The sequence below is a fragment of the Takifugu flavidus genome, chromosome 11, assembly GCF_003711565.1.
Source record: "Takifugu flavidus isolate HTHZ2018 chromosome 11, ASM371156v2, whole genome shotgun sequence".
Classification (NCBI taxonomy): domain Eukaryota; kingdom Metazoa; phylum Chordata; class Actinopteri; order Tetraodontiformes; family Tetraodontidae; genus Takifugu; species Takifugu flavidus.
Genome location: NC_079530.1, coordinates 14,899,818 through 14,923,896, shown reverse-complemented (window position 1 = coordinate 14,923,896; position 24,079 = coordinate 14,899,818). Strand labels below are relative to the sequence as shown.

Genomic DNA, 24,079 nt, shown 5'->3' with positions numbered 1-24,079 from the left:
TTGAGTCAGGCTGAGTTGAAGCGCTACAGTCTCGCAGGGTGAAGCAGAATCCAGCAGTTCCAGAATCCAGAGTCCTGGCGTCCATGGCTGTTAGAGTGCATTCGCAGGGGGAAATAAATATGATTATCAAAGCTGTTCTCGCACTAAAGTGATGTAACATTTGGTCTAAAAATAAAAGGGGAAAAAAAACCTCAACATAAGCCCCTACTTGGTTAGATTCCGAACATATTTTGCTTGGATTTATCCATCTACGTCAAAGCTTAATGGGGAAACGAGCAGCTGAATTTTTGTGTTATTCTCAAAAATGTTGCAAATTATCTTAAAGTTGACCCCAAAAAGTAGACAATCGGTCTGGCATTTAGATGTACAGATCTCTTATGGTGAAGCTATAAACTTCATCTGTTAGTAATATTTTATTAATAGTTGATGTTTTAATAATTCACGTAGCAGCAGACAGTTTGCTCATTGCTCTAATGGTTATTCATCTCTATATTATTAATATATTCTTTATTAGGTCACTTCTTGGTTCTCTGAGCTTACCTGAAGAGGAATTATTGATTCAAGAGATGATTAACAACGTAAAAAGAAAAAAAAAACTACACACACAAAACATACATCTTTAAATCAAGCGTATAATTTGCCAGTTTATATTCTAATTTTTTAATATCTCTGACAGGTTCTGAGAAATGTAGGAGTCAATCTGATAGAGCGTAAGATAGTATATGGAGGTCATTTCTGCCACAGGCGTTTTCTTTACATGGCAAAGCAGAAATACATGATTTATTCTGCGAGGACATGAGGACATCTGCTGGCTCAACCGGCGAATGATGCCTGGAAATAAATAAATGATGGATGGTGGAAATGCTTGCTGGACCTGCATATTCTTTTATTGCCCGACATCAACACTGACCTGCGTAATGTGTCAGGCATATCGATGTGCATCTTCGCACAAAACATTTGCTTGAAAATGCGTTGCTTAAAAAAAAAAAAAGTCGTTTCTAGATTTGCTTGAATGTCGTTTAAATTTGGAAAATCAAAAATGCCAGTGTCTCGAAAATTCATTTTGCCAAAATATGACTAAGTGGGAGAGGTTAGAGCGTGGTAAAGAGTGATATTAGAAATGAAATAATTTGCATCCATAAAAAAAATTAAGCCTGAGCTGCTGGTGCTCTTTTGGCCAGTAGATGGCAGTGTTTCACTGTCTACGCCTTTCAGTCCTCAGACAGGAATTGTCTGATCTCATAAAAGTTTCTTTAACGCACGATATTGGCACGCCACCAATTAAACTCTACATTTAAAGTGACCAAATCCATTAAGATAAACAGAACAAATGCTTCGTGTGGTTAATTTATTTCTAATCAAATTTTCTCTGGTTTTTAGCGACATTTCAACAAGTTTTCCAACAATACACGTAAGACTTATTAGATCACAATAGATACAGCTCTCTTGCTACAAAAGGTCAAAGCACCTTTTACAACTTGTAATGTGCAAGGTACAGCTGGACAAATGTATGCGCGCTTTAGATGTTAAAGCACCGCCTCATAACGTAGATGAGTGAGTTAAAACTGTATTAGAGAGCCAAAGCAGAAGCCGGCGTTCTCTCTGCCTTCCACGAACAGGACAGCAGTGCGCAACCGGGGTTTGGCATCCAATTAGCATAGAAAGATCTTCTGGAGCAGCAGGACTGTGCGTCACCGTCATCGACAGAATTGCGAGGAGGGGGTAGTGGGGTGGGAGGGGGAGACTCCTCTCGGAGTCAACAACCTGCAATGTGCTTCCCCTCCGCGAGCGACAAAAACTGGCCCGGGCTGATGAGAAACGATGACTTAACTGACAGCGTTACAGGTGACTGGAGACAGCCGGGAGCCCCGTGAGCCGAAGAGGGCGCAGCAGATGCGGCGAGCGCGCTGAAGGAAGCGCCACTGTGAGCTGGAGTCGAATCCCCAACCTGTGCGTGCGGACCGGGACCAGCGCGTCACCCGAATGACGGGATATGAGACAATGAAGCAACCAGGGACGACGGAGATAAAACGAGCCCGACTCACGAAAGTGGAAACGCGTGTGCAATGACGAACGGCGCAAGGGACGGAGGTAAAACAGAGGAAAGTTGCCTAGCTCGTTAGTAGACTTCCCGGTGCTGGATAAGAAACTAATCTAGAACAGATGTGCCACGCGTGCGTGATTTCATAACCAAGTCAACTGGGGAAGCTGTTTTTCCAATTTATTTTTCTTTTTTAAGATAAGCTTTGAGCGAGAGAAGAGGGGGAAAATGGAGCAAGAGGGAACCACAGAGGGGAAAGCCCCTAATTTGGCACAATCTGCAGCCTCCAAACTGTCCCAAATGGGAGAAAGAACTAAACAACTGGGCGATGTAATCCAAGACCCTGTGCGGCAGAAACGGATAATTCTCGTGATTGTCTGTATTGTACTTTTATTAGACAACATGCTTTACATGGTGATTGTTCCGATTATACCCGATTACCTTGAAGGGCTACAGAAGGCAGCGGACCGCGCTCAAGACGCTGCGTCGCACAGCAACTTCACTAACGTCACCAGAGAAACCAAGGGGAACTTCGACCTGCAGATCGGGGTTCTTTTCGCCTCCAAGGCCATCCTGCAGCTCCTGGTGAACCCGCTGAGCGGCACCTTCATAGACCGGGTCGGCTACGATATTCCACTCTTCATTGGTCTCAATGTCATGTTTCTGTCCACCCTCATTTTCGCCTTCGCTGATAATTACGCGACGCTGTTCCTGGCGCGCAGCATGCAGGGCCTCGGCTCGGCGTTCGCGGACACGTCGGGGATCGCCCTGATCGCTGACAGGTACACGGAGGAGAAGGAGAGGAGCAAAGCGCTGGGCATCGCACTGGCCTTCATCTCTTTTGGGAGCCTCGCGGCGCCCCCCTTTGGAGGGGTCCTCTATCAGTTCGCTGGGAGGCGGGTGCCCTTTCTGATCCTGGCCTGCATCTGCCTGGCTGATGGGATCATGTGCCTGGCTGTGCTGAAACCATTTTCCAGCCGAGAGAGAGAAAACATGCCGGTGGGCACCCCCATCTACAAACTTATGATTGACCCGTACATCGCTGTGGTGGCTGGGGCTCTCACGGTCTGCAACATCCCCCTCGCCTTCCTGGAGCCGACTATTGCCAGCTGGATGGAAGAAAACATGCATGCCAGTCAGTGGGAAATCGGCATGACATGGTTCCCCTCCTTCTTCCCTCATGTTCTGGGTGTGTATCTCACTGTCAAATTAGCAGCCAAGTACCCTCACCTCCAGTGGTTTTACGGGGCCATAGGCATGGTGTTCATAGGCGCCAGCTCATGTACAGTCCCGGCTTGTAAAAACTTTGGGCAGCTCATGATCCCGCTGTGCGGAATCTGTTTCGGCATCGCCTTCGTTGACACCGCGCTTCTGCCCACGCTGGGTTTCCTGGTGGACGTGCGACACGTGTCGGTGTACGGCAGCGTGTACGCCATCGCAGACATCTCATACTGTGTGGCATATGCCCTCGGGCCCGTGGTGGCCGGGCAGATAGTGCACGACCTGGGTTTCGTTCAGCTCAACTTGGGCATGGGGCTCGCCAATATGCTTTACGCACCGGCACTCCTCCTCCTGAAGAACGTGACGAGCATGAAGCCTTCGTTCTCGGAGCAAAATATGCTTCTGGAGGACGGCCCGACGGGACTGTACGACACAATTAAGATGGAGCAACGGGAGAAAAAAAGAAAGGGAATGTGCACAACAATCAACGAGAACGGCATTGAAACCTTCGTGCAAAGGTCCTGTTCTGAGGAGGAATCATCGGGGGGAGAATATGCGTAAAAGCCCTTTAACTAAATGTTTAACTAATTAAGTGCCCAATATAGAGAAGTGTGCGTTATTTACCCATCGGAACCAATTACATAACACAAGAAACTGTAATATCGCCCCGCCAGTATTGTCAAAATAATAGTTCGAGCTTCTGCAGTTAAATAAAGGTGCTGTTCGCGTTTCTGTTCACCATAAAATGGGAATTTTGTGAAAGATTTGGTGAGATAATTGTGCGTCCATTAACAATATCCTATTAATCACAAACCTACTAGTGTCGTATTCAGGGATGATGTAAATGTGTTTAAATTGAGCATCAGCTGTGATGTATGTGCGTCTGTCAGTGTAATCTGTATTCATTTCGCCGCTGCGCTCACTAGGCAAAAGTGCTCGCTACGACAGCTTCGGAACGACTAAACAGATGGACGTTTGCGTCTTGATGTGGGTTTATTTTGAATTATGTACTCCTGGAATGCCTCGTTGTATGATCTGCGAATGTACATACATGTATATTCATGTACATAATTAAAACAGTATTAAGTGAACCACGTTTATTATTATTATTATATTATTATTATTATTATTATTATTATTATTATTATGCTTTTATATTAATTTGTCTGCACAACAGAGGATGTCGATCGACCTAGCTAAAATTTTAAAAGCAACAAAAATCCGTATGATATGATGTCCACTTAAGTTCCCTTTTTTAATCTAAAAGCTATGAATTCCAAAACCAAACCGCTGCTTAAGAACATGTTTAGAACGATTCAGTGACCTGTTCAATGAGCTATCTGCGGGGGGAAATGTAGTTTAGGTTATCCAATTGGGATCACATAAGACACTGATTTGAATAATTTCTGGGGAAAGCCTGAAGCTATTCTTTCCTTCTTTTTTGATGATGTAATATTAAATACATCAGCAGCAACCGAATCCTGTAATAATCAAGGAGATGGATCCAAAGATTGCTTTAAAATTGTCATCTCGGAAAGTGTTTGAAATAGTCATAAAGCAGTCAACGCTGCAGCCTGTACAGCAGCAACAACCCAAACTGTTCTGCGCCTGAGACGTTCAGGGTCCAAAGCAGGTGGCGTGAAGCACCAAATAAACTTCTTAGCGAATCGCAAGACTTCTGGGAGGAGCCTGGCTCTGAGGTGGGGCGAAGTACCCTCTCAGCACATCTCCGGAGCCAGCGAGGGAGTTGGGCTCTTGCCATGCTGGGGACCGAAATTATGCTCATAACGATAAAGGAGTCATAGTAAAATTCTGTGGAGTGGACTCACAAGTCGAGAAAACGCAGCAACCCGCGGCGCATGGAATCACCGTTCTCCTCAGGTGAGTGGAGGGATCTTTTATAACTGACTGAAATATTTAATGTCTGAATAACATTTAGGACAAAACATTGGCACAACGTTGAGGATGTCTCCACGTGCGCATTTACGCACAGCCAATTTACGCACAACACAGAGCTATACTTTTGGGGGGGGGGGGGAACTGCAATTGATACGAGCTATCACAGAACCTGCAACCCGATTTACATTTTATTTATCGTAACAGAGTGAGAGTGAATCAGACTGCACTGCAGCCGTTCTCCGCCATAATGCCAGTCCTAAACCAAGAGCCCGGCAAAGATTTTAACGACAGCGATGTAAGTGACTTAATTTGGTCTTTTGTGAAAATATATGCATTTGTTGAGTTGTAGCTTTACATGTGCTGAACTCGGAGAAAAAGAATCATCCTGGGAAAATGTACTCCTTAGTCTGCCTAGGCACATATTATTAGGAACTAACAAGTAAATATTTTTATTTGGTTTGGTTGGTTCTGATTAATAATGAAGGAACGGAACTAAACTGACAGGTTCAACATGAGTGTGATCCAAAGCAAAATGGGATGACAGTCTAAATTCTCAGCAAGTAAAACTATGCCAGAATATTACATATCACAGCTTAGTACACTGAATAAAATAATGTTTCTCAACAGCATTATAGAATAATAGTTGTTAAAAGTTATGATGGGGCGTGAGGTTTTAAGTATTAAATAACCCTTCTGAATAACTGAATGTGTTGTATTATGAGTTACATTTATGTGGCAACAAGGAGGTTGGTACTAAGAGGGTTAAAAAGCAAATACCTGCTTCAATACAAACATGTGGGGATAACATCCTCACATGTTTTTGCTGAGACAACTACCAACAAGGCCACTCTGGCAATTTCATCCAGAAAATTATCTAAAAGCAAAAGCTTTTAATCATCAATAAGAAGAATATTAAAATACATTTTTGTCACACTGAGAAGAAGAAAAAATATGCTTGCTCTAGCATTTACTTAGTTTCCCTCTCTGACCAGGGACTTCCCAGGTTGCCACTCCCTCCTCTAAGAGACACATTGGACATGTACCTGAGGTGCATGAAGCATCTTGTGACAGAGGAGCAGTTCGCCAAGACCCAAATTCTGGTGAAGCAGTTTGAAGCCCCTGGTGGAGTGGGGGAGCTGCTGCAGAGCAAACTCGCAGAGAGGAGGGAGAAGTCAGTGAACTGGGTATAAAATCATTTTCCCGGTCATAAATGTACAGAAAAGTTTGCGGCTTTGAGTCACAGCTCATTTTCTTGGCATTCAATGGCAGCATGTTACCCACTGGATTTGTTAATGTAGTTAACATTTTTAAACGTTCATAAAGTTTATTACAGACGAATGAATAAAAGGTAGACATCTAGACAGATTGACAGGTCCAATATTGTGTTGTGTTCCATTTGCGTTCATCATCGTGTGAAACGTGTCTATTTCCTGGCTGCAGGTTTACGACTACTGGCTAAATGACATGTACCTGAATAACAGACTGGCTTTGCCTGTCAACTCCAGTCCTGTCATGGTCTTCCCACAGCAGAACTTCAGAGCTCAAATCGACCCCTTGCGGTATACGATGCTGCACAATAGACTGATTAACCCATTAGTCATCAGTTTTAACAGTGGGGGTGAAAAAAACAAGGGTTTTTTGACAAATTGACAGACAAAACAATTATTTGAATTAGTATTTTCCAATTTTTAGAACCAATTCCCCTTTTTTTGTAGATTTGCTGCGCACCTCATTTCTGGAGTTCTGGAGTACAAATCACTTCTTGATGCGTAAGTTGAAGTAAAGTGTGATTCAGCCAAACCTGACAAACACAATCACAGCGAAAATGTCTCCATGATGCCCTCATGTGTAACTAAGAGGCCTGTGGCTGCAGGCGTGCCCTGCCTGTGGACTACGCCCGTGGTCAACTGGCCGGAACAGCCATGTGCATGGAGCAGTACTATCGCCTCTTCACCACCTACCGCCTGCCGGGACATGAGAGGGACACCCTGGTCGCCCAGGAGAGTAGCGTGATGCCAGAACCAGAACACATCATCGTGGCTTGTAAGAACCAGGTCAGACATCACGAAAACACGTTGCCTCTGATGCGAAACGTGGTCGTCATCATCAGATGGAGCTGACTTTGAGATGGATCACCTGATTTCAGCTCCCATTTGTTGTGAGTGGAAGAAAGAAACAAAACTACTCACACTGACTGCCTTTCCTGTTCATTACAGAGTTAGAAACAATAAATTTTAGCTCATTTTGCAGCACTTAGACAGATTTACTTTATGGCTGTGTCAGAGCAGAACATATGGACCATCATTCACTCCACATAAACAGACTGTTGCTTCTATACTAACTTGTCTCCTGATGAGGGATTAGCAGCTACAGAGCTCTCTATTAAGTTAATTATCTTTATCATTTACACATCAGCCAGCAGTGTTCAGTGATGCCTCCATCTGTGTGAGAAGGAAACAGGGAAATGCTCAACCGAAACAAAAAGTCACACAACAGGATGATCGCCTCGGGCCGTGATGCAGATTCCTAGATGTCCTCCAGACGAAACTTTTGGAACGATCACACTGAAACTTCATTCTGGCTCTCGCCCAGTTCTTTGTTCTGGATGTGGTGATCAACTTCCGCCGACTCAACGAAAGAGACCTGCTGACTCAGCTGAGCAAGATTGCCAAGATGGCCGACAGCAAAGAAGAAGAGCTCCCCTCCATCGGCCTTCTCACTTCAGATGGACGGACAGAGTGGGCCAACTCCCGTAGCGTGCTAATGAAAGGTAGGTTGATGCAGGTCCGTGATACTTAATACAAGCATACTTTCCACCCTACTAATCCACTGTTATCATCTAGAATCCACAAACCGGGACTCTCTGGACATGATCGAGCGTTGTCTGTGCTTGGTGTGTCTGGATGATGCCTCTGGGGCTGATCTCAGCGATACCACACGCGCCATGCTGATGCTCCATGGAGGAGGTCCAGCCAAGAATGGGGGCAACCGCTGGTATGACAAGCCCATGCAGGTCAGTGCAGCAGGAAGTGCAGAAGCCTTTGACATTTGCCTCTTTACGCACATTGTGAACCCGCATAAAAAATGTGTGCTCTAATGTGCAACAGGATCAATTTATCTCCTTAATTACGGAGGGAAAATGGCCTAACTGAAGAAATTAATGTTCAGTATCCCACAGTGCCTGTAGATATAATTAGACCAAAAAAGGAACAGCTTTAAGAATTTTGGGATGGAAACAAAGGTTAATAATTAAAATTTAGCACATAAAGGCAACATATCTGATGGATTTGCCGTGATAAAATGAAAATCCAAGTTTACTGTAATAAATCATACGATTCAAAGGTCACGTGGCTGCACAATAACAACGAAGCGACGCAGAGCATAAACGGATTTTCAGCTAATCTAATTCTGCAGTTTGGGTCAGTTGAAGGAAACACTCAGGAAAATTGTTTGACAATGTCAAAGTTTGTCGTAGGAGCCGACGGCTGCTGCGGGGTTGTATGTGAGCACTCGCCATTCGAAGGGATCGTCCTCGTGCAATGCACCGAATATCTGCTGAAATACATGTAAGAAACAACGTCTCACGGTGCGTGTGAGGGATCCTTGCTGGCAGAATGATGCAGGAAGGTCATTTCTGACAACAGGATCGGCAGCCCGTCGAAACTGGTCAGAGCTGCCAGTGTGAGCGAACTGCCTGCGCCTCGCCGACTTCGCTGGAAGTGCACGCCAGAGGTTCACAAGCTCATCGCTTCTTCTGCAGACAGGCTACAGAGGTCTTGATTTCACTCCAGTTTATGCTACATACGTGTTTAAACACGCTGCATTGATAGATGATGTGTTCTCGTCCTCTCAGGCTGGTGGATAATCTGGACATTAATGTCTACAAATTCCACAACTATGGGAAGGAGTTTATAAAGAAACAGAAAATGAGTCCAGACGCCTACATTCAGGTTGCCCTTCAACTGGCCTACTATCGGTAAGATGTGTACTGAAGCTGGAGTGGTGTCACACAACGGCAAATTAATGTTTTATCCACCTGTGTTGCAATAGATGCCACGGACGACCAGTTTCCACCTATGAGAGCGCCTCAATACGGCGTTTTCGGGAAGGCCGAGTGGACAACATCCGCTCAGCCACGCCAGAGGCCCTGGCTTTCGTCAAGGCGATGACTGATGGAAACCGTAGCACAAAGGTACGAGGCTATGGATGCACAGAAATAAATGCTGCTTTTGGAAGAAGCGAGCACTGTCAGGTCATTTCTTTCTACTGCAACACCAGGGGAAAAAAACCTGGCTACTGTAACTAAAGGTATTTAACAGACCTGCATTGATTTTCTGTTTGTTTCTAAAGGATACAGAAAAGATGGAGATGTTACGAGCTGCCATTGCAGCACAGACAAAGTACACTATCCTGGTAATATGCTCCAACCTCGTCGTTTTCAGTTGCAGTATTGACAGTGTTTGTCAAAGGAAATCCAGTGTTGCACATCTGCTTTTTGTCTATTTTTTTAGGCCATAACTGGTAAGGCAATAGACAATCATTTACTGGGATTACGTGAAATTGCACAGGAGTTGAAGATGGAAAAGCCGGAAATCTTCCGAGACGAGGCCTATCTCATCAGTAACCAGTTCCTTCTTTCCACAAGTCAGGTATCGTCATTCCTCAAACCAAAGCCGCCCTTTTGGATGGAGGGTGGTTCTTTAGCTCTTTATAAGGTCTTGTATACCATACATGCTGCGGTTCTCACTCTTCCTTCAGGTTCCTACATCTGTTGACATGTTCTGCTGCTATGGACCTGTGCTTCCAAACGGATACGGAGCGTGTTACAACCCTCAGTCCGATTACATCATCTTCTCCGTGTCCAGCTTCCATGAGAGCCCGCAGACCTGCTCGGCAGAATTTGTGGAGTCACTGGCGCGGGGCCTGCTGGACATGCAGGATCTGTGCAATAAATGTAATGCTCCCCCGGATTCAGACATAAAAAGACAGGGTCAGAGGTCACACACTCAAACAAGCACAGACTGGCAGAACACAAAATCCACGGGGCAGGTTGGTCAGAGCCAAACGCAGGAGAGCCACACCCCATCGTCTTCTCGGGGGGATGCACAAGCTTTAAAACATGAAATATAACTATAAGAAATTATCTGTGGGAAAAAAGGGTGGTTTTAAATTGTGTTTCTGTGCTGTATTTATTCCACAAACAGTGTAACTGTGATAAAATGTTACATAAAGCTGTCTTTGTTGCTGTAAGTGCCGAAGATGATGTTATCAAGTGGATTATAGAAGAGTTTTATTAAGATTACAATATACTTCCATTGTCAGCTAAATGTCCATTAGAGAGAAAATATATGATAATTAATTAGTCACTGCTCAACAGTGAAATTAGAACGCTAAAGGGGAAATTAAAAACACATATTTTTCTCCCACATCTGGATCATTTTCCCCACAAAGTCACTAATCATCAAGGCGCATGCTGCTGTCTAGTTGTCTGAAGGTTTCAGTGTTGTGCAGCTGTTCCATGCAATTTACACGTGTGTCGTATCTTTGACATCCAAAATATTACTGTGACTGTATCCATAGGAATCCTGAATTTTAAGAGATGCTGTTTAATTTCTGAAAGTGTGATATTTATCCAGAGACTATATGTAAGCAGAACATACATGTGGTTTATTTTTGTATGATTTAAAGAGAAATCATTGATATTTCAGTATAACATACTTCCAAACCCCAAGTGATCACTGTGTTTCTGGCTGTCTTAAAAATGACCATTAAAAAGTACTAAAGTCATACCAAATCTGGAGTTTTGGTTTCGCAGCGTTACATTAAGTGAACAGTCAGAAATATTGACATAAGTTCGTTTATATTATTTCCACTTTGTGTAGATTACGGGAGGCCAATGAATGCATCTGCAGAAACGTGATAACTTAATTATAGAGTATTTTCTCATTCATTATTAATGACTATAGAACTGAACTCACATCTGTATGATCAGATGAATGTGCACATTAATATTTACCTATTCAAATATATTTTCCGCAACAGGTTCCTGACATTCCACAAATACAATGAAGATGCTTCTCATTAATATAAAATGGAGAATTTTCCACAGTCCTAACAAACCAGTGATGAAAATTTAATCACACTTCCCCAGTGCAGGCTTCAGGTTTCCCAGTAACAGGGACCTCCGGACCACAGTCACAGGACGTCTGCCAAATCCAGACAGCAGACGAATGTGTGGGACTTCTGTTGTGTCACAGTCCCCCGTAGCGACCCAAACCAAGCACGCCCAGAGCCGCGCGGGTGACACTCTGCTACGGAGTCTAAAGGGGGCGTTCACCACAGGAGCTGCTGCCTTCAGGGTCTCCAGAGTACGTTTATTCAGGCTGTGCATGTTGTCTGCCTCGGTCACCGTGATCTGAGATCAAACTCTCCACTTGTAGCTGCCCTGAAGGCGAAGAGAGTCCTGGAGTCCTGGAAGAGATGAGCGCCCGGGACAGGGTGGAGCTGTTGGTTAACGGGATGTTCGTCTTCACATGTGACAGAAAGCGGCTGCAGTTTGGTGAGACGTGTGTCCTTACTGTGGGTGTGATTTGGGGGAGATGCTGTGCCCATTTATTTCTTTTCTCTCTATTTTTTACTTAATCCTTTTAAGGTGGAGATGGGAAACTGGACCCTCTTTGCAAAGAGGCTGTCATCGCAGTGGAGAATGCTCACTGATTAATTAAAGACATAATTCTGCAACGCCAACTTTATATACGGCATCAGCGCATAAAGCTTTGCTTAATTAAGAAGGCCAGTCTATGCTGACAGTTGTGTGGCTTCTTCTCGGTGAACAGTCGTTACTCCACAGACCATGTGAAACACGGTAAACATGTTGATTTATGGGTCTCCTGGGAAATAATCTGCATAGGAATCCAACGTGCTGTATCACGTTACCTTGTAAAGACTTCTGAGGAGAAGAGGAAGCATGACACACACCTGCCCGGCGACGAGGGACAAAACTATTAACACCCTGAATGGAAACCTCCCCTGTCAAATTATTGGCTGCATGGTAAAATATCAATTAAACTATCATCTAATGCCCTTCTCTTGAATGGTTTCATGTACTGTGACTCAGAACACCATTGAGTTAAATGCAGTTTTTTTTATTCTCATTGAAATACAACCTGTCCCGACCCAAAATGATTAGTTTGGTTTAATAAGTGGTAGACTTGATCAAAAATGCTCCTGTATACGTTTTATATTACAATCAGCATTTTGCATTGTTGTTTGCGTTGTTTTTAGGTCACATTTCATGAAGACAAAATGGATATTATCCTTAAAATGCTGCAGTATTGAAGAAGGAACTTACAGTATAGCTGGGCAGGAAGCAGAAATGAATAAAGAACTTTGTAAGTACAGTTGTAAATAATAACAATTTCTGCTGGATGCCTGGGGTTTTGAATGTGACAGCCAGTCGTCATTATTGCTCTCCAGGCTTCCGGAGCTTCGCTGCCTTTATGCGTGTTGTTTATGCGTGCGCGTCTCTCAGCCTCCGAAGAGGATCCCGAGCCTTATGTCCACCAGTCGAAAACATGGCTGCGAGTCTCTGTGCCAGCTGGCTCATGTCTCCCGGTGATACGAGGCGTGACGATAAGTACAGACTCCTTCCGTCACAGCTAAGGTAAACACAGTAAAACTACTGATGTGTTAAATTTGATAAGAGTCTCCTTAGCTGCCATTCATCGTTTAAGTGCACTGAACTGCTCTGTGCGTGTCTATTGCTTCTTGAATTGATCTATAAAAATCGATACAACTATAAATTAGTACTTATAATGTAGTGCATAGTTATGCAGCCTTGTGATAATTCTTAACTTAAATCAATAGTATGATTTTGTGTGTATTGACATTTTTAAAACTGGATATCTTTAAACAAACCTAGAAAATCATACATTTACTGCATTCAAACACTTGGAGATGCTCAGGAATGCTGACTGAGGCGCATATATTTGGGATTTGTGGAAGCGTTTGCCAGGTCAGTGTTGGACAAGCAGGCTTTGGCGTTTAGGGATTAAAGTGCACCTCCAGCATTCCTCCTGGTGAAGTTTGTGGTCACAAGCCCTTCTCCTGGAACGCTCTCAGACTAAAAGCCATTTCCATGAACCGCTTCAGCTCATTGAGGTGGGTGAACTTGTTCCCGGTTGCAGGGGCGGCTGCAGGCTCTCGTCCCACATACCTAAAACGGAACACCGATGCCGTGTCACCTGCGGCTGGAGGTCGCGGTTGTCACGTGAACTGAACTCTTACCAAATAGGCTTCCTGTTGGCCAACACTGTGAGGAAACGCGGCCGGACGTAGTCATAGTAGCCCATGTTTTTGTGCTCCTCCTGACACCACACCAGCTCGGCCTCGGCGTACATCTCGGCTTCTGTCCTGACCAAGTCGAATGGAAATGGAGAGATCTGAAGGGCAGAGAAGAAGAAAAATCAATAAACAATCCCCTCTCTGTTCAGTTTGCTCTGCTCCGATAGCAGAGGAGGGATTTTGAAACCTGTTCGAGTCGGATGATGGCAACTTCTCTCTCCAGGTTTTGCTGTTTTCTTTCTTTAGCCAGATCATAGTAGACTTTTCCACTGCAGAAGATCACCCTCTTCACGCGGGCTGGGTCTTGAGCTGCAGGACCGTCATCTGGAATTAACCTCTTGAATTTGGTACCTAGAAATGTTGTATAGACAACAATGCAAACAGGACATATTTGAGACAAATCCTTACAGCACAGTGTCCAGAATTATGAAGTAAGTGCACCTGTGGTGAGTTCATCAAAAGTGGACCTGGCGTCCGGGTGCCTCAGCAGAGACTTTGGTGTAAAAACAACGAGCTGTCATGGAAAAAGAGCCCACAATGTTTCTGTGAGAGACAATCAGCAGCTCCATCCTCTTTGTCTTAAGTAGAAAAAACTTTTCATGCCACCCGATCAACATCTTTTCACAGTCAAATGAATAAAACTCATTACGCTCAAACTGGTGAATTTCCCAGATTTCTTAAAAAAAAAGAAAACCCAAACAACATTATCCCCTATTGGCCCCCTCACTAATTTGCTCAGGAAGTTGTTTTTTTCATGCTTCATGAAGCATTGCATTCATGAGAAACAGGGGATCGGCTACAGTGTGGCTGAAAAATAAGATTTTCTACCAACGGGACAGTATAACAGCAACAGGGAGGGTATAATTCGACATCCAAAAATCCCTTTACTTATGTCTGATATATAATAAAGCCAGTTTGTATATTTCCAAGTCATTTGTGAGGATAAACGCATGCAAGCAAACGATTTAGTCTTAGAACTACCTAGTATGAAAATGAACAATGCAATGTGCATAAAAACAAAGAAACAAAGTGCGATGAAGAAAATGTTACTATTACCGGTTTTCTGAATGGCAGCAGGACCTGCCGGCGGAGCACATGACAGTAGTTAGCAGGAGTGGAGCAGTTAACGACGATCCAGTTACAGTCGTAGAGTTGCTCGACTTCAAAATCTCCGCTGAACTCCTTAACGACAGCAAACAAAAAGGATGTAGATACATTAATGTGGAACCTTCTGATTCAGCCTTCTGGGAGTCACCCCTGAGTGAGTTACTGCTGATTACTGCTAATTGAACATTGTCACTTAAGCTAGCACTCAAGAGGTCACGGCAGGCACATCCAATTAACAAGGCAGCTGTTGAATGGTAACAGGAGGACACGTAATGGTGTAAACTGCATCAGAGGATCGTACGGGGAAGTGATCAGGATCATCGTTGCTCATCTGCAGGAAGCGTTCGGGTCGAGCCGATGAATGTTCTGGGCCCTGAGTGCAGGACAGAACAGAGAAGAGTTGAAAGAATGTCGGGGGAAGGATCCTCCTCACAAATACAAACAAAAATTCAGAGCCAAACAGTTTAGAAGCAGATCCACAGATGTTGCAGGGTGCCAAGATTCCTCTCACCATGCCCTCCATCCCGTGTGGCAGCAGCAGGACGATGCCATTGTTGCGGACCCACTTGGCCTGGCCTGAGCTGATGAACTGGTCTATGATACACTGGGCTGTGTTGTGAAAATCTCCAAACTGCGCTTCCCAGAGGATGAGAGCATTTGGACTGGCCATGGCAAAGCCCAGCTCAAAACCTGAAGTCACAGTTGTCGTCACGCAGAGCTTCAAAATTAATGTGGTGCGCACGTCTGTTTGCCGCACGGCCATCTCACCTAACACGCCATACTCCGACAGGGAGCTGTTGCAGACCGTGTACGGAGCTTGGTTGGACCACAGGTGGTTCATGGGAACACAGATACGTTTGTCCACCTCTTGGTCATGAAGAACGTGATGCCGGTGACTGTTAAACAGGAGCAACGGAGACACAGAAGGCTGAAAAAGTGCATCAATGAGTATTAAAATGGGCCAAATGATCCTTGGTAGCAAAATAAAAATGTCCCCTTTATCCGCAGCAGTCTGGATTTGGACAGATTTCTGACAATATTGTTCACATTTTGATGTCACATCATCTTCCATACTGATGGAATGGCTTTCAAACCCAAGTCTGCCCTGTTTCCACATGAAAGAAAATTCCTCTTTAAATGGAATAAATGGCAAAATGGGATATTAGATCATTTTACTACATACTGCATTTGGGTATGATAATCATCATCATCCCTCAGCTCATGTTAATACATTAATCCTTTATTCTTTTGAATACCACAACAGGGTCTCTGGTTGATCCAGATGGAGGCATGCAGGCACATATTCCCCAGAGGTTTACTCAAACACTAGCCATCCTAACCAAATGCCCGACCCTTGACCTAACCTCACACTAAACTCCCTTCTGAGAACCAGCCAACCAGTAAATATTGTCACACTCCTGATGTGGAAATCACCTAAACCCCTGATTTTTAAGGACATCCAGGCAGACATCACAAGTGTAATCTTCTGGCAAAAGCACAGAAATTAAATCTTATGATTATTGTAATGGATGTGATTTCAGCCCTTTGAATACTAGTACCCATAATTATGGACTAATAAGGGCCACACAACATGCTGCTCGTATAAATGTGTTGTTTGATCCTGACTCCACACTGTAGGAAGGAAGTGGATTCAAAAAAATATTAGAAAATAAATAAAAATTACAATTATAAAAGTGGAGACCAGAAACATAGCTTCTAGTTTCATTTTTGATATTGGACTGAGTCAGAAATAAGCTCCGACCTTTGTCTTTTTACTTTCACATATACAACAAACACTGAACACATACACAAGCACGCACACACACACGCACATCTTTTGCCTGGGGGACCCCATTAGTCAGGGAAAGGGGGTGCGCGGCAAAGCACACACAACCCACCCAAAGACGATGAACTGAGTCCATTAGTCCTTGCTGTTACGTGCACGCACAGAAACGCGAGCCGGCCCACTCAAGTGTAACACGCCAATATGCTCAGCTCCCAAGAACGATGGCAGCAAATGACTGGTGGTTTGGGGCAGGGGGGGTAGTGTGGTTGGGGGAGGAAAATGGTTGTGTGAATGTGTGGGGATAGGGGAAGTGCAGTGGGAGAAAGCACGCTTATGGGCTCAGAAGGGAGGAACAGGAGAATTTAAACAAACAACAGGTCCGATTACATCGAATCCTGACGGCGAGAGTCGCCGCAGAGTTAGACGTTGGCCCCGTAGCCTGTGGTTAGTTAGCGTGATGTATGTGGCTGCGAGCCGGGAGGAGGGCGGCGGGGCGACGATGTCACTGAAGATGGGCCGGTGGAGAAACGATAAGGGACAGATGAGACAGGCGCAGTGAAAGAGGGAGCCGCTTTCGTTCATGTGTCACTCGCTTCCTCCATACCATGACAACACCATGTGGGCTCCAGAGTTCCCAGGAGACTCAGCTGACGCCTCCTCTCTGTCAGACTCTCCGCAACAACAAATAATTCATTCACTATCTCCATCTTGTCCCAGTCAGCTATGCTGGGCGACTGTATATTCTCGTCACGTTAATGAACCGGTTCAAGCTCTCCATCTTGGTTACACTGACTCACCTGAACGTGCCCCGCTCCACATCCTGCCCACTGAGTCGCACGTGGATTCCATCTTTGAGGAGGGACCCAAAGGCCATGTACTCGCCCAGAGCCCAGTCCACCTGACGCTTCTTCACTAGATCGGCTCGACCGCGCAGGATACGCGAGACACCTGGAGGAACAGAGGGGAACCCGAGTGATGCTGGATGATGGAGCATTGGGGAACGGAGCATAAAAGGCAATGGACTGATGACTGTTTTGAAAATAATCTCAATAACGTCTGCGGCAGTCAATTGCTAGAGCGCAAGGGGACTAAACGGAACAGCTGCAGTCAGGAAAAGATGTTCACAGCTGGATTGTTTAATTGACTTTATGTCATCCAGAGAGACGAGTCAAAAATGAATAAGTTCTGCTGTGTTTTGTCTTGTTTGCTCTTTCCTGAAGTTTTCAGTGCAGTAATATGACCAGCATCAACACAGCTCCGGGGTCAGAACAGGTCAAACTGGCTCACCAGGGTGGATATTAAAGTCTTCCAGAGGTACCGAACTGGCCTCCTTGCCGATGTGCTGCAGAATCTCTTCGTCCAGTCCAGTGGGGATGTAGCTCATGGTCTTCGGCTCTCCGTCTGCTGTGAAGAAATCTAAAGAGAGGAAAACAGGCCGCTTCACTTGAGCATTTGTGAATCCACTGCAGAGTTTGATAACAATGGCCTGTTTTATGTTCTGTAGATTACAGGCTGTTTACCTGGCCAGGGGGAGTCAAGCCAGTGTCTGATATGCAAAATCTTCTCATCTTTGGAGCTGGCGTACGCCTCCTCACATATCTTATCGTATTTTGCCACTTCTTCCTGTGATTCAGACATGGAGACGGGGTAGTAAGACATGCCACATTATCCTCAATTACCAGTGAAGTTTGAAGGTTTTTAGCATAATTTATGATAAAACCAAGTTAAAGATAGTTAAAGACAGATAATAATGGAGCAGAAGCAAAGCAAGATTTCTCTGAACAAAAAAATACTGCCCGTCGACGATTAGAGCATGTTGTTATTATGCAGAATCATATTTTACGGTCTTAAACGGGGAGCCAAGTCCATTCGACAGCAGCTTAAGCCGATATGTGGCACACTACCCGTTCAAAAAGGATGCACCAATCAAAATTCCTGTTTGGAATGAAGAACCTAAGCAATTCTATTGAATAATTAAACACCACCAGACTATTTGGTTGACTTCAACTTCACTGAATATACTGCACGCTCCACGTGAGGGATCGTGGGGCTCGGTGATTGAACTGAGAGCGTAAATTGAAACTCAGCTACAGTGCAGCAGTGTTGGCACAACATCTTTACTCACAGGCGAGGGTAATCCCTAAGAGTGATTTAAGGGACACGGTCCAGCACGGGGTGATAGCGAGCAGCGTTTAGCGGTGGCTGCAGTTTATTTGAGAGCAAAAAAGCAGCAGTGCACGAACCTCATACTCCTGCAGCGTCACCGCCCCCTCGGCAATCAGGCGGTCGGAGTACTTTTTCAGCACGTGCTCCTGCCGACGGATCACTTTGTACATAAGCGGCTGCGTGAACATGGGCTCGTCCATCTCGTTGTGGCCAAACCGTCTGTAGCTAACCTGTAGAGGTCCAGCGTGCAATATTCAATTTAGGGTTGAGATTTTTTTTTTTTTTGTCAAAAAACAATTTGGACTCTCCCCCATCTCACCAGGTCAATGACGACGTCTTTGTTGAAGGTGGACCTCCATTCTGCAGCAATCTGGCACACGTACACAACGGCCTCGGGGTCGTCGGCATTGACATGGAAAATGGGCGCATTGACGACTCGGGCCACATCAGTGGGGTAGGGGGAGGAGCGGGCCACTCGGGGGTCCGTAGTGAAGCCAATCTGAGGGAGAAACCATCACAGGCTGTAAGTTGATCTGGCATTGAATGATGGACGCACCTCAAAATTCTGAAACTGTCAGTGAGAGTGAGCTCTCCGATACCTGGTTATTGACCACAACATGGATCGTACCATGTGTAGAGTAGGAGGGGAGCTCACTGAGATGGAAAGTCTCATATACGACACCTTGTCCAGCAAAAGCAGCGTCACCGTGTATCAAGATGGACATCACCTGGAAAACAATGATTTTATATCGTTGTTTTCAACTCAAAAAACTCAATCAAAGAAGCCAACCTGGTACCTTTTTTCCTTCACTGTCTCCTCTATAGAACTGCTCAGCTTTGGTTTTGCCCTGAACCACCGGATCCACAGCCTCTAGGTGGGACGGGTTGGCCATGAGAGACAGCATGATGTTCTTGTCAGTTTTACGATTAATCCTCTCGTGGTACATTCCAAGGTGGTACTTGACATCACCCGAACCCTACGCGTATAGCAAACAGTGATGGCAGAAGGTTGTTTTTTTTTTCCACGGGTCCACATTCACCTCACCTCATCGGCAGCCTCAAGTTTGGGGTCGAATTGACAGAAGATCTGATCCAAGTCTTTTCGGATCACGTTAGCCAAGACGTTCAGTCGGCCCCTGAGGGAAAGGTTTATAAAGTCTCCATCAGGGCAAGAAGAACAATGAGTTGCACAAACAGATTTAAATGAGATTTAATAGAACAGAGGAGTACCGATGAGGCATTCCCATGATCACGCTGTCGACGCCTGCAGTGCTGGACTCGTCAATGATGGTTTTAAGGGCAGGGATGAGCACTTCACAGCCCTCCAGGCCAAAACGTTTCTCCGATGACCACTTCCGAGCCAAGAAGTCCTCAAACCTGCACGTAAAAATAGATATTTTTGACCCTAAACAGTGCAATAACATGGACACACAATGAATTACACTCAAAAAAATCCAAGGGCTGCTTGTTGCTGCTAACCTTGTGGATCTGATTAAGCGTGCTAGCAAAGTTCTTTTGTTGACATCTGTTAACCGCATGATTCCTGGAGTCTCGATCTTTTGACGGATCCACTGACACTGATCCACGTTGTTAATGAACATAAACTCCACTCCAATGTGGCCACAGTAGGCCGTCTGCAAAACGAAAAGTCTGGCATGATGGTTCTCTTTCTTAACTTAACTCAAGGAGAGAAAAATATACTTTATAGGGGAAATACCTCCAGTCTGCGTATGATTTCTCTAAGAGGTAAAGTGGAGTCTTCTCCTCCGATGAAGGTGGTGGAGGGCAGCTGAAAGCTTCTGTCCAAGTCAGACTCTTTAAGATCGTAGTAACCTAAAAGGTGGGGAGTCGACAGCAAGAACACACAACTTAGAACAGAAAACATATGCAAGGGAGTGGAGAATTAACTAAGTAGAAAAGTGCACCCTTTAGCTTTATTTAACAACAGTCTACAGCTGAAAGGTAAATATTGACTTTAGAAAAAAAATTCAATGTATCTCTTATTCCTGATAAGGGTCACGGGAAGAGTTTGTCCATTGTGTAATCCTGTTTGTCGCCTTGTGACCTGCTGGGATAGAACAATCAAAAAATGCATTTTTAAAAAAGAAATGTGGCCATAACCTCAACCAGGGGGGTTTGATGAAAAGGTGCTGCTCCCTGCGAATGCCCTGCACAATCCTGCAGTGAATTGGATCAAAGCGAACTGCACAACCTTCTGATGGCAAAGATAAAGCTTTGCCGAGAACTAAAAAACGATTGTCCAGGATGTGGTTGGCTGCAGATACCAGCAACGACGGCCCCTGGACGGGCAGGGCCCACCTGATAGACCTGGCCAAGCTCAGGATCACCAGCAGCATCAGAGGAGACAGGTGCAAATCATATTAGGAACGCAGCAAAGACAAAGGGGGCCGAGAATAGACTCTTGCGGAGCACAGAGCCTTACATTAGCTTTCATTAGGAAGCTACGGCCCTGGCGACGATACATAATTCAACACTAGGTCCTGCCAGAGTGATCACAGATAACAACAGTGCGGCAGAAATAAAGCCCCCCCTCTCTCACTCTTCTTTATGAGCTATGCTCACTTTCTGAAGTCGACCCGCTGCCTCCGATCCGGTCTTCTAGATGAAATGGGGAATCGTAAAAGCTCGGCCACAGATTAATGACAGAATTAGTCTGAACTGCCTTTAGAGGCACTTACACAGGGAGACTTTTTAGATGCAAACAGCGCTCCTGAAAGACTGGATCAGAGAGACGTGCGCGTGACACGCACGTGAGTATTCAAAACATTTATCGGGATAAAGAAATGAGAGCAAAACAGCCTTTCAAATTGAAACTCACAGTAATAATGTTCTTATGGTGACAAGATTTATGCACATTCAGTATCCTGAGGTAATTACAAGGGGAAAAAAGACTTCTATAGTAGGAAACTAATCAGCATATATGCTGCCTATGGGTTATCTCTATATGAAAGAGGGGTTCATGAAGGTGTTTCATGTCCCTTCTGTGGTAGGGATAAACTTGTATAATTAATGACAGGCACAATATTGTTTGTATTATTTTAACAACCCTGCTTTGGATGTGTTTTGTGGAGCTAAACATGTAATGTTTGCGTTATACATATTGTATAAATCACAATGACAATGTACAAAAGAAATAGTTGCATGGTTCACCGAAACCAACCTAATTTATCGATACTGGTGATCAAGTCAGAAGGAACGAAGGAGTCCAGGTCGGCCTCCAGGATCCCCAGAGGATCTAACTGGGCGACCTGATGCCCGCGGATCTGCGGGGAGAGGAGGAGCAGCGAGAGATGCAAAGAAGGATGAGACAACAGCTTCAAACCAACTCACCCAGTTTGAGCCCTACGGAGGTGCTTTTACTGCAGTACACAATAGTAATAAACGCACCTCAGCCCTAACCCTCTCCACACTGACATTACTTACCCTTCCTAGAACCCTCACCGTAGCTATAAACAGTCTTAGCTCTCAAACAAAACTAAAATGTTATGTGGTCCATCCCAAATGTCCTCACTTCCCAAAAAGGCCCTGACTCTGCCTGGTGGAGACAAGAAGCATGCCCGAGAAGACACAAAAACACGTTTGGACCGGGATTACCACAAAGTGGGACTAAAAGTCACTTCTTTGCCAAAAGAGACTTTAATAAATCCCTCTGATAATTGCTCGTATTAATTGGAAGGGCGAGGGGGAAGTGCAACCACCTGTTTTGTTTAAGGAGTCTCTTTGATATTTTTCATTTTTCAAAAAGCAGCCAGGCTGCAGTTAATCTTGCAATCTGCATAACCTCACGCAGGGACAAACAAATTGTGTATTCCCTTTAATACCAGACTGAACTGTGCAAGCAGCTTCTTGGCAGTCAAATGAATATTTTTTATGTATTTTTTAAAACAATCATGTTGGACAGAGAGCTCTGTGAGGACACACTGATATAGAAAAGAGAAGCTGCAAAAGATAAACTATAGAACAGATACTTTAATGTGCTAATAATGAAGTTGCTTCCCCACTGGTGCCTGATGAAGGTGAGGTACCTGGTAGGCCCTAATGAGCGTGTGCACAGCCAGGTGGTCCTCAACTACTTTCTGTGCCATGTCTGATGAGGGGGACAGGACTCGGCCCTGGAGCAGAGCGGAGGGGCGTCTGCCGCCTGCCTCGCCAGATGGACTGGACTCCATGTTACGGAAGAACGTGTCCCAAGACTAGAAAAGGAGAGAAATCCATCGTCAACACCGATAAAGTGTGTGGCTGCTTGGCTGTGGAATGACAGGAGAGAAATATGTGCCGCATCAAAAATTCATTAATCTTATTAGCTCTTGACTCTCTAGTTCACGGTTGTGATTATTAATATGGAAAGTTCAAATTACCTTGTGGACGCTTTTGTGATCCTCCAGCCAGGCAAAGTACATCTCTTCAACGTAGCCGGAGTTGCTGGTCAACGCTGAGGGTCCAGGCGCGGCCCCGGAGGAGCAGCTCCTGCTGTCCACACAGCCTCTGGCAAGGCCCGCTCCACACCCGCGCAGCCACCGACTCCCCCCGACACGCCCACCCCGCAGGACACCCGCCAGCACCCGAAACTGACTCATGGCTACGGGGACACAACAGAGTGATTGATGATTGGGAGAATTCCTTCAGAGACATCAGGGTTTACGCAAACGCTCGGTCCGATCCGGTGAAACTTAATAAACCCCGTTCTGCTACAGTCGCGCGCTTTTGGAGCGTTATCACGCTCCATGATTGCGCACAGGCTCGTTTTGCGTAATCATGAGCAGACAAATGTAAATCGTCGACGCGTTCGTGGCGGTTTGCGTGTTTTACGCGCTCGCCCCTGCAGCTGCTAAACGCGCAACCACGGCTATATTTCGACAAGTCTGCCACCTTCTCACCTTGGCCTGGAGGAATAACTGCTCTTCTTCCAGCGTCACCAACAAGAAAATGTTTGTCATTTCAACAGGATTCCGTTTGCTCTGGTCGGACCTCTAATCCCTCATTAATCCTCATAATCTCCCGTCGGCGTTTTTCAAAAAGCGGAATCACAGAAACGCAACAGCTCTTTTAAGTGTCTCAAGGGCCTTCTGAAGAGTAATCATTTCGTTTACCTCAGGGGTGGCCGCCGGAAGGTGCAGGACAGGTGTCAGTGAAGGTGATCCGAGCGCGCGCGACGCGCCTCCCTGCGGTGCGTCAGGTGATGCGTGACGGAGGGGACGCATCAAGCCGAAGTTTACAGGAATCCGTGATGAATAAATAACTCCATATGTCTGTAAAGTTTTGTCTGTAACTTCAGTCTCTCAGGTATTAATCGTCACAACCCGACGGGTGGTTTTGTTTCTCGTTCTTTTTTTCAGATGTGTATCATAGTCTTAATTATATCAGCCAATTAAAGTTTTATAAAGACTGAGCATGAGTCATTTGCGCAAGTGGTTTCAGATTGATGAGTTTCCACCTTGAGTGGGTTAAACAATAACATAATTGCCCTCCTCTCTTTCTCCCTCCCTCCACCTCTT

The 24,079-nt window shown here is 45.1% G+C and overlaps 4 protein-coding genes across 7 annotated transcripts; 3 read left to right on the top strand and 1 right to left on the bottom strand.

Moving 5' to 3' along the window:
• The first annotated feature begins 1,735 nt into the window (after positions 1-1,735).
• Positions 1,736-4,353, top strand: slc18a3a (solute carrier family 18 member 3a). Of its 2 annotated transcripts, XM_057048183.1 has the most exons (2): positions 1,736-2,091; positions 2,490-4,353. In XM_057048183.1, the coding sequence occupies exons 1-2, from the start codon at positions 2,067-2,069 to the stop codon at positions 3,821-3,823; spliced, it is 1,359 nt and encodes a 452-aa protein (XP_056904163.1). In that variant the 5' UTR covers positions 1,736-2,066; the 3' UTR covers positions 3,824-4,353. The 2 variants fall into 2 exon arrangements, with proteins under 2 accessions (XP_056904163.1, XP_056904162.1); XM_057048182.1 differs by having other exon boundaries at positions 1,737-4,353.
• A 630-nt stretch (positions 4,354-4,983) lies between these two features.
• Positions 4,984-10,955, top strand: chata (choline O-acetyltransferase a). The gene is made up of 15 exons (XM_057047214.1): positions 4,984-5,143; positions 5,366-5,456; positions 6,154-6,345; positions 6,602-6,720; positions 6,877-6,930; positions 7,035-7,215; positions 7,754-7,931; positions 8,005-8,174; positions 8,627-8,727; positions 8,806-8,934; positions 9,015-9,137; positions 9,212-9,353; positions 9,512-9,574; positions 9,673-9,810; positions 9,920-10,955. Exons 2-15 carry the CDS (start codon positions 5,409-5,411, stop codon positions 10,289-10,291), a joined length of 2,010 nt encoding a protein of 669 aa, XP_056903194.1. The 5' UTR covers positions 4,984-5,143; positions 5,366-5,408; the 3' UTR covers positions 10,292-10,955.
• c11h10orf53 (chromosome 11 C10orf53 homolog) lies at positions 10,381-12,145 on the top strand. The gene is given in 5 exon segments (XM_057048321.1): positions 10,381-10,407; positions 11,429-11,478; positions 11,480-11,559; positions 11,631-11,720; positions 11,814-12,145. Coding segments are annotated over 5 exon segments (312 nt in total). The 3' UTR covers positions 11,879-12,145.
• A 140-nt stretch (positions 12,146-12,285) lies between these two features.
• Positions 12,286-23,988, bottom strand: ogdhl (oxoglutarate dehydrogenase L). Of its 3 annotated transcripts, none has more exons than XM_057046932.1 (23): positions 23,462-23,988; positions 22,943-23,163; positions 22,610-22,777; positions 21,745-21,847; positions 20,281-20,396; positions 20,043-20,197; positions 19,794-19,940; positions 19,609-19,699; positions 19,361-19,540; positions 19,163-19,291; positions 18,883-19,062; positions 18,641-18,793; positions 17,918-18,020; positions 17,685-17,813; positions 17,195-17,345; positions 15,380-15,507; positions 15,123-15,301; positions 14,913-14,984; positions 14,561-14,686; positions 13,946-14,018; positions 13,692-13,855; positions 13,448-13,602; positions 12,286-13,376 (listed from the first exon to the last, which is right to left on the bottom strand). In XM_057046932.1, the coding sequence occupies exons 2-23, from the start codon at positions 23,159-23,161 to the stop codon at positions 13,253-13,255; spliced, it is 3,045 nt and encodes a 1,014-aa protein (XP_056902912.1). In that variant the 5' UTR covers positions 23,162-23,163; positions 23,462-23,988; the 3' UTR covers positions 12,286-13,252. The 3 variants fall into 3 exon arrangements, with proteins under 3 accessions (XP_056902912.1, XP_056902913.1, XP_056902914.1); XM_057046933.1 differs by having other exon boundaries at positions 23,675-23,988; XM_057046934.1 differs by lacking the exons at positions 22,943-23,163; positions 23,462-23,988 and having other exon boundaries at positions 20,281-20,631; positions 22,610-22,649.
• Between the last annotated feature and the right edge of the window lie 91 nt (positions 23,989-24,079).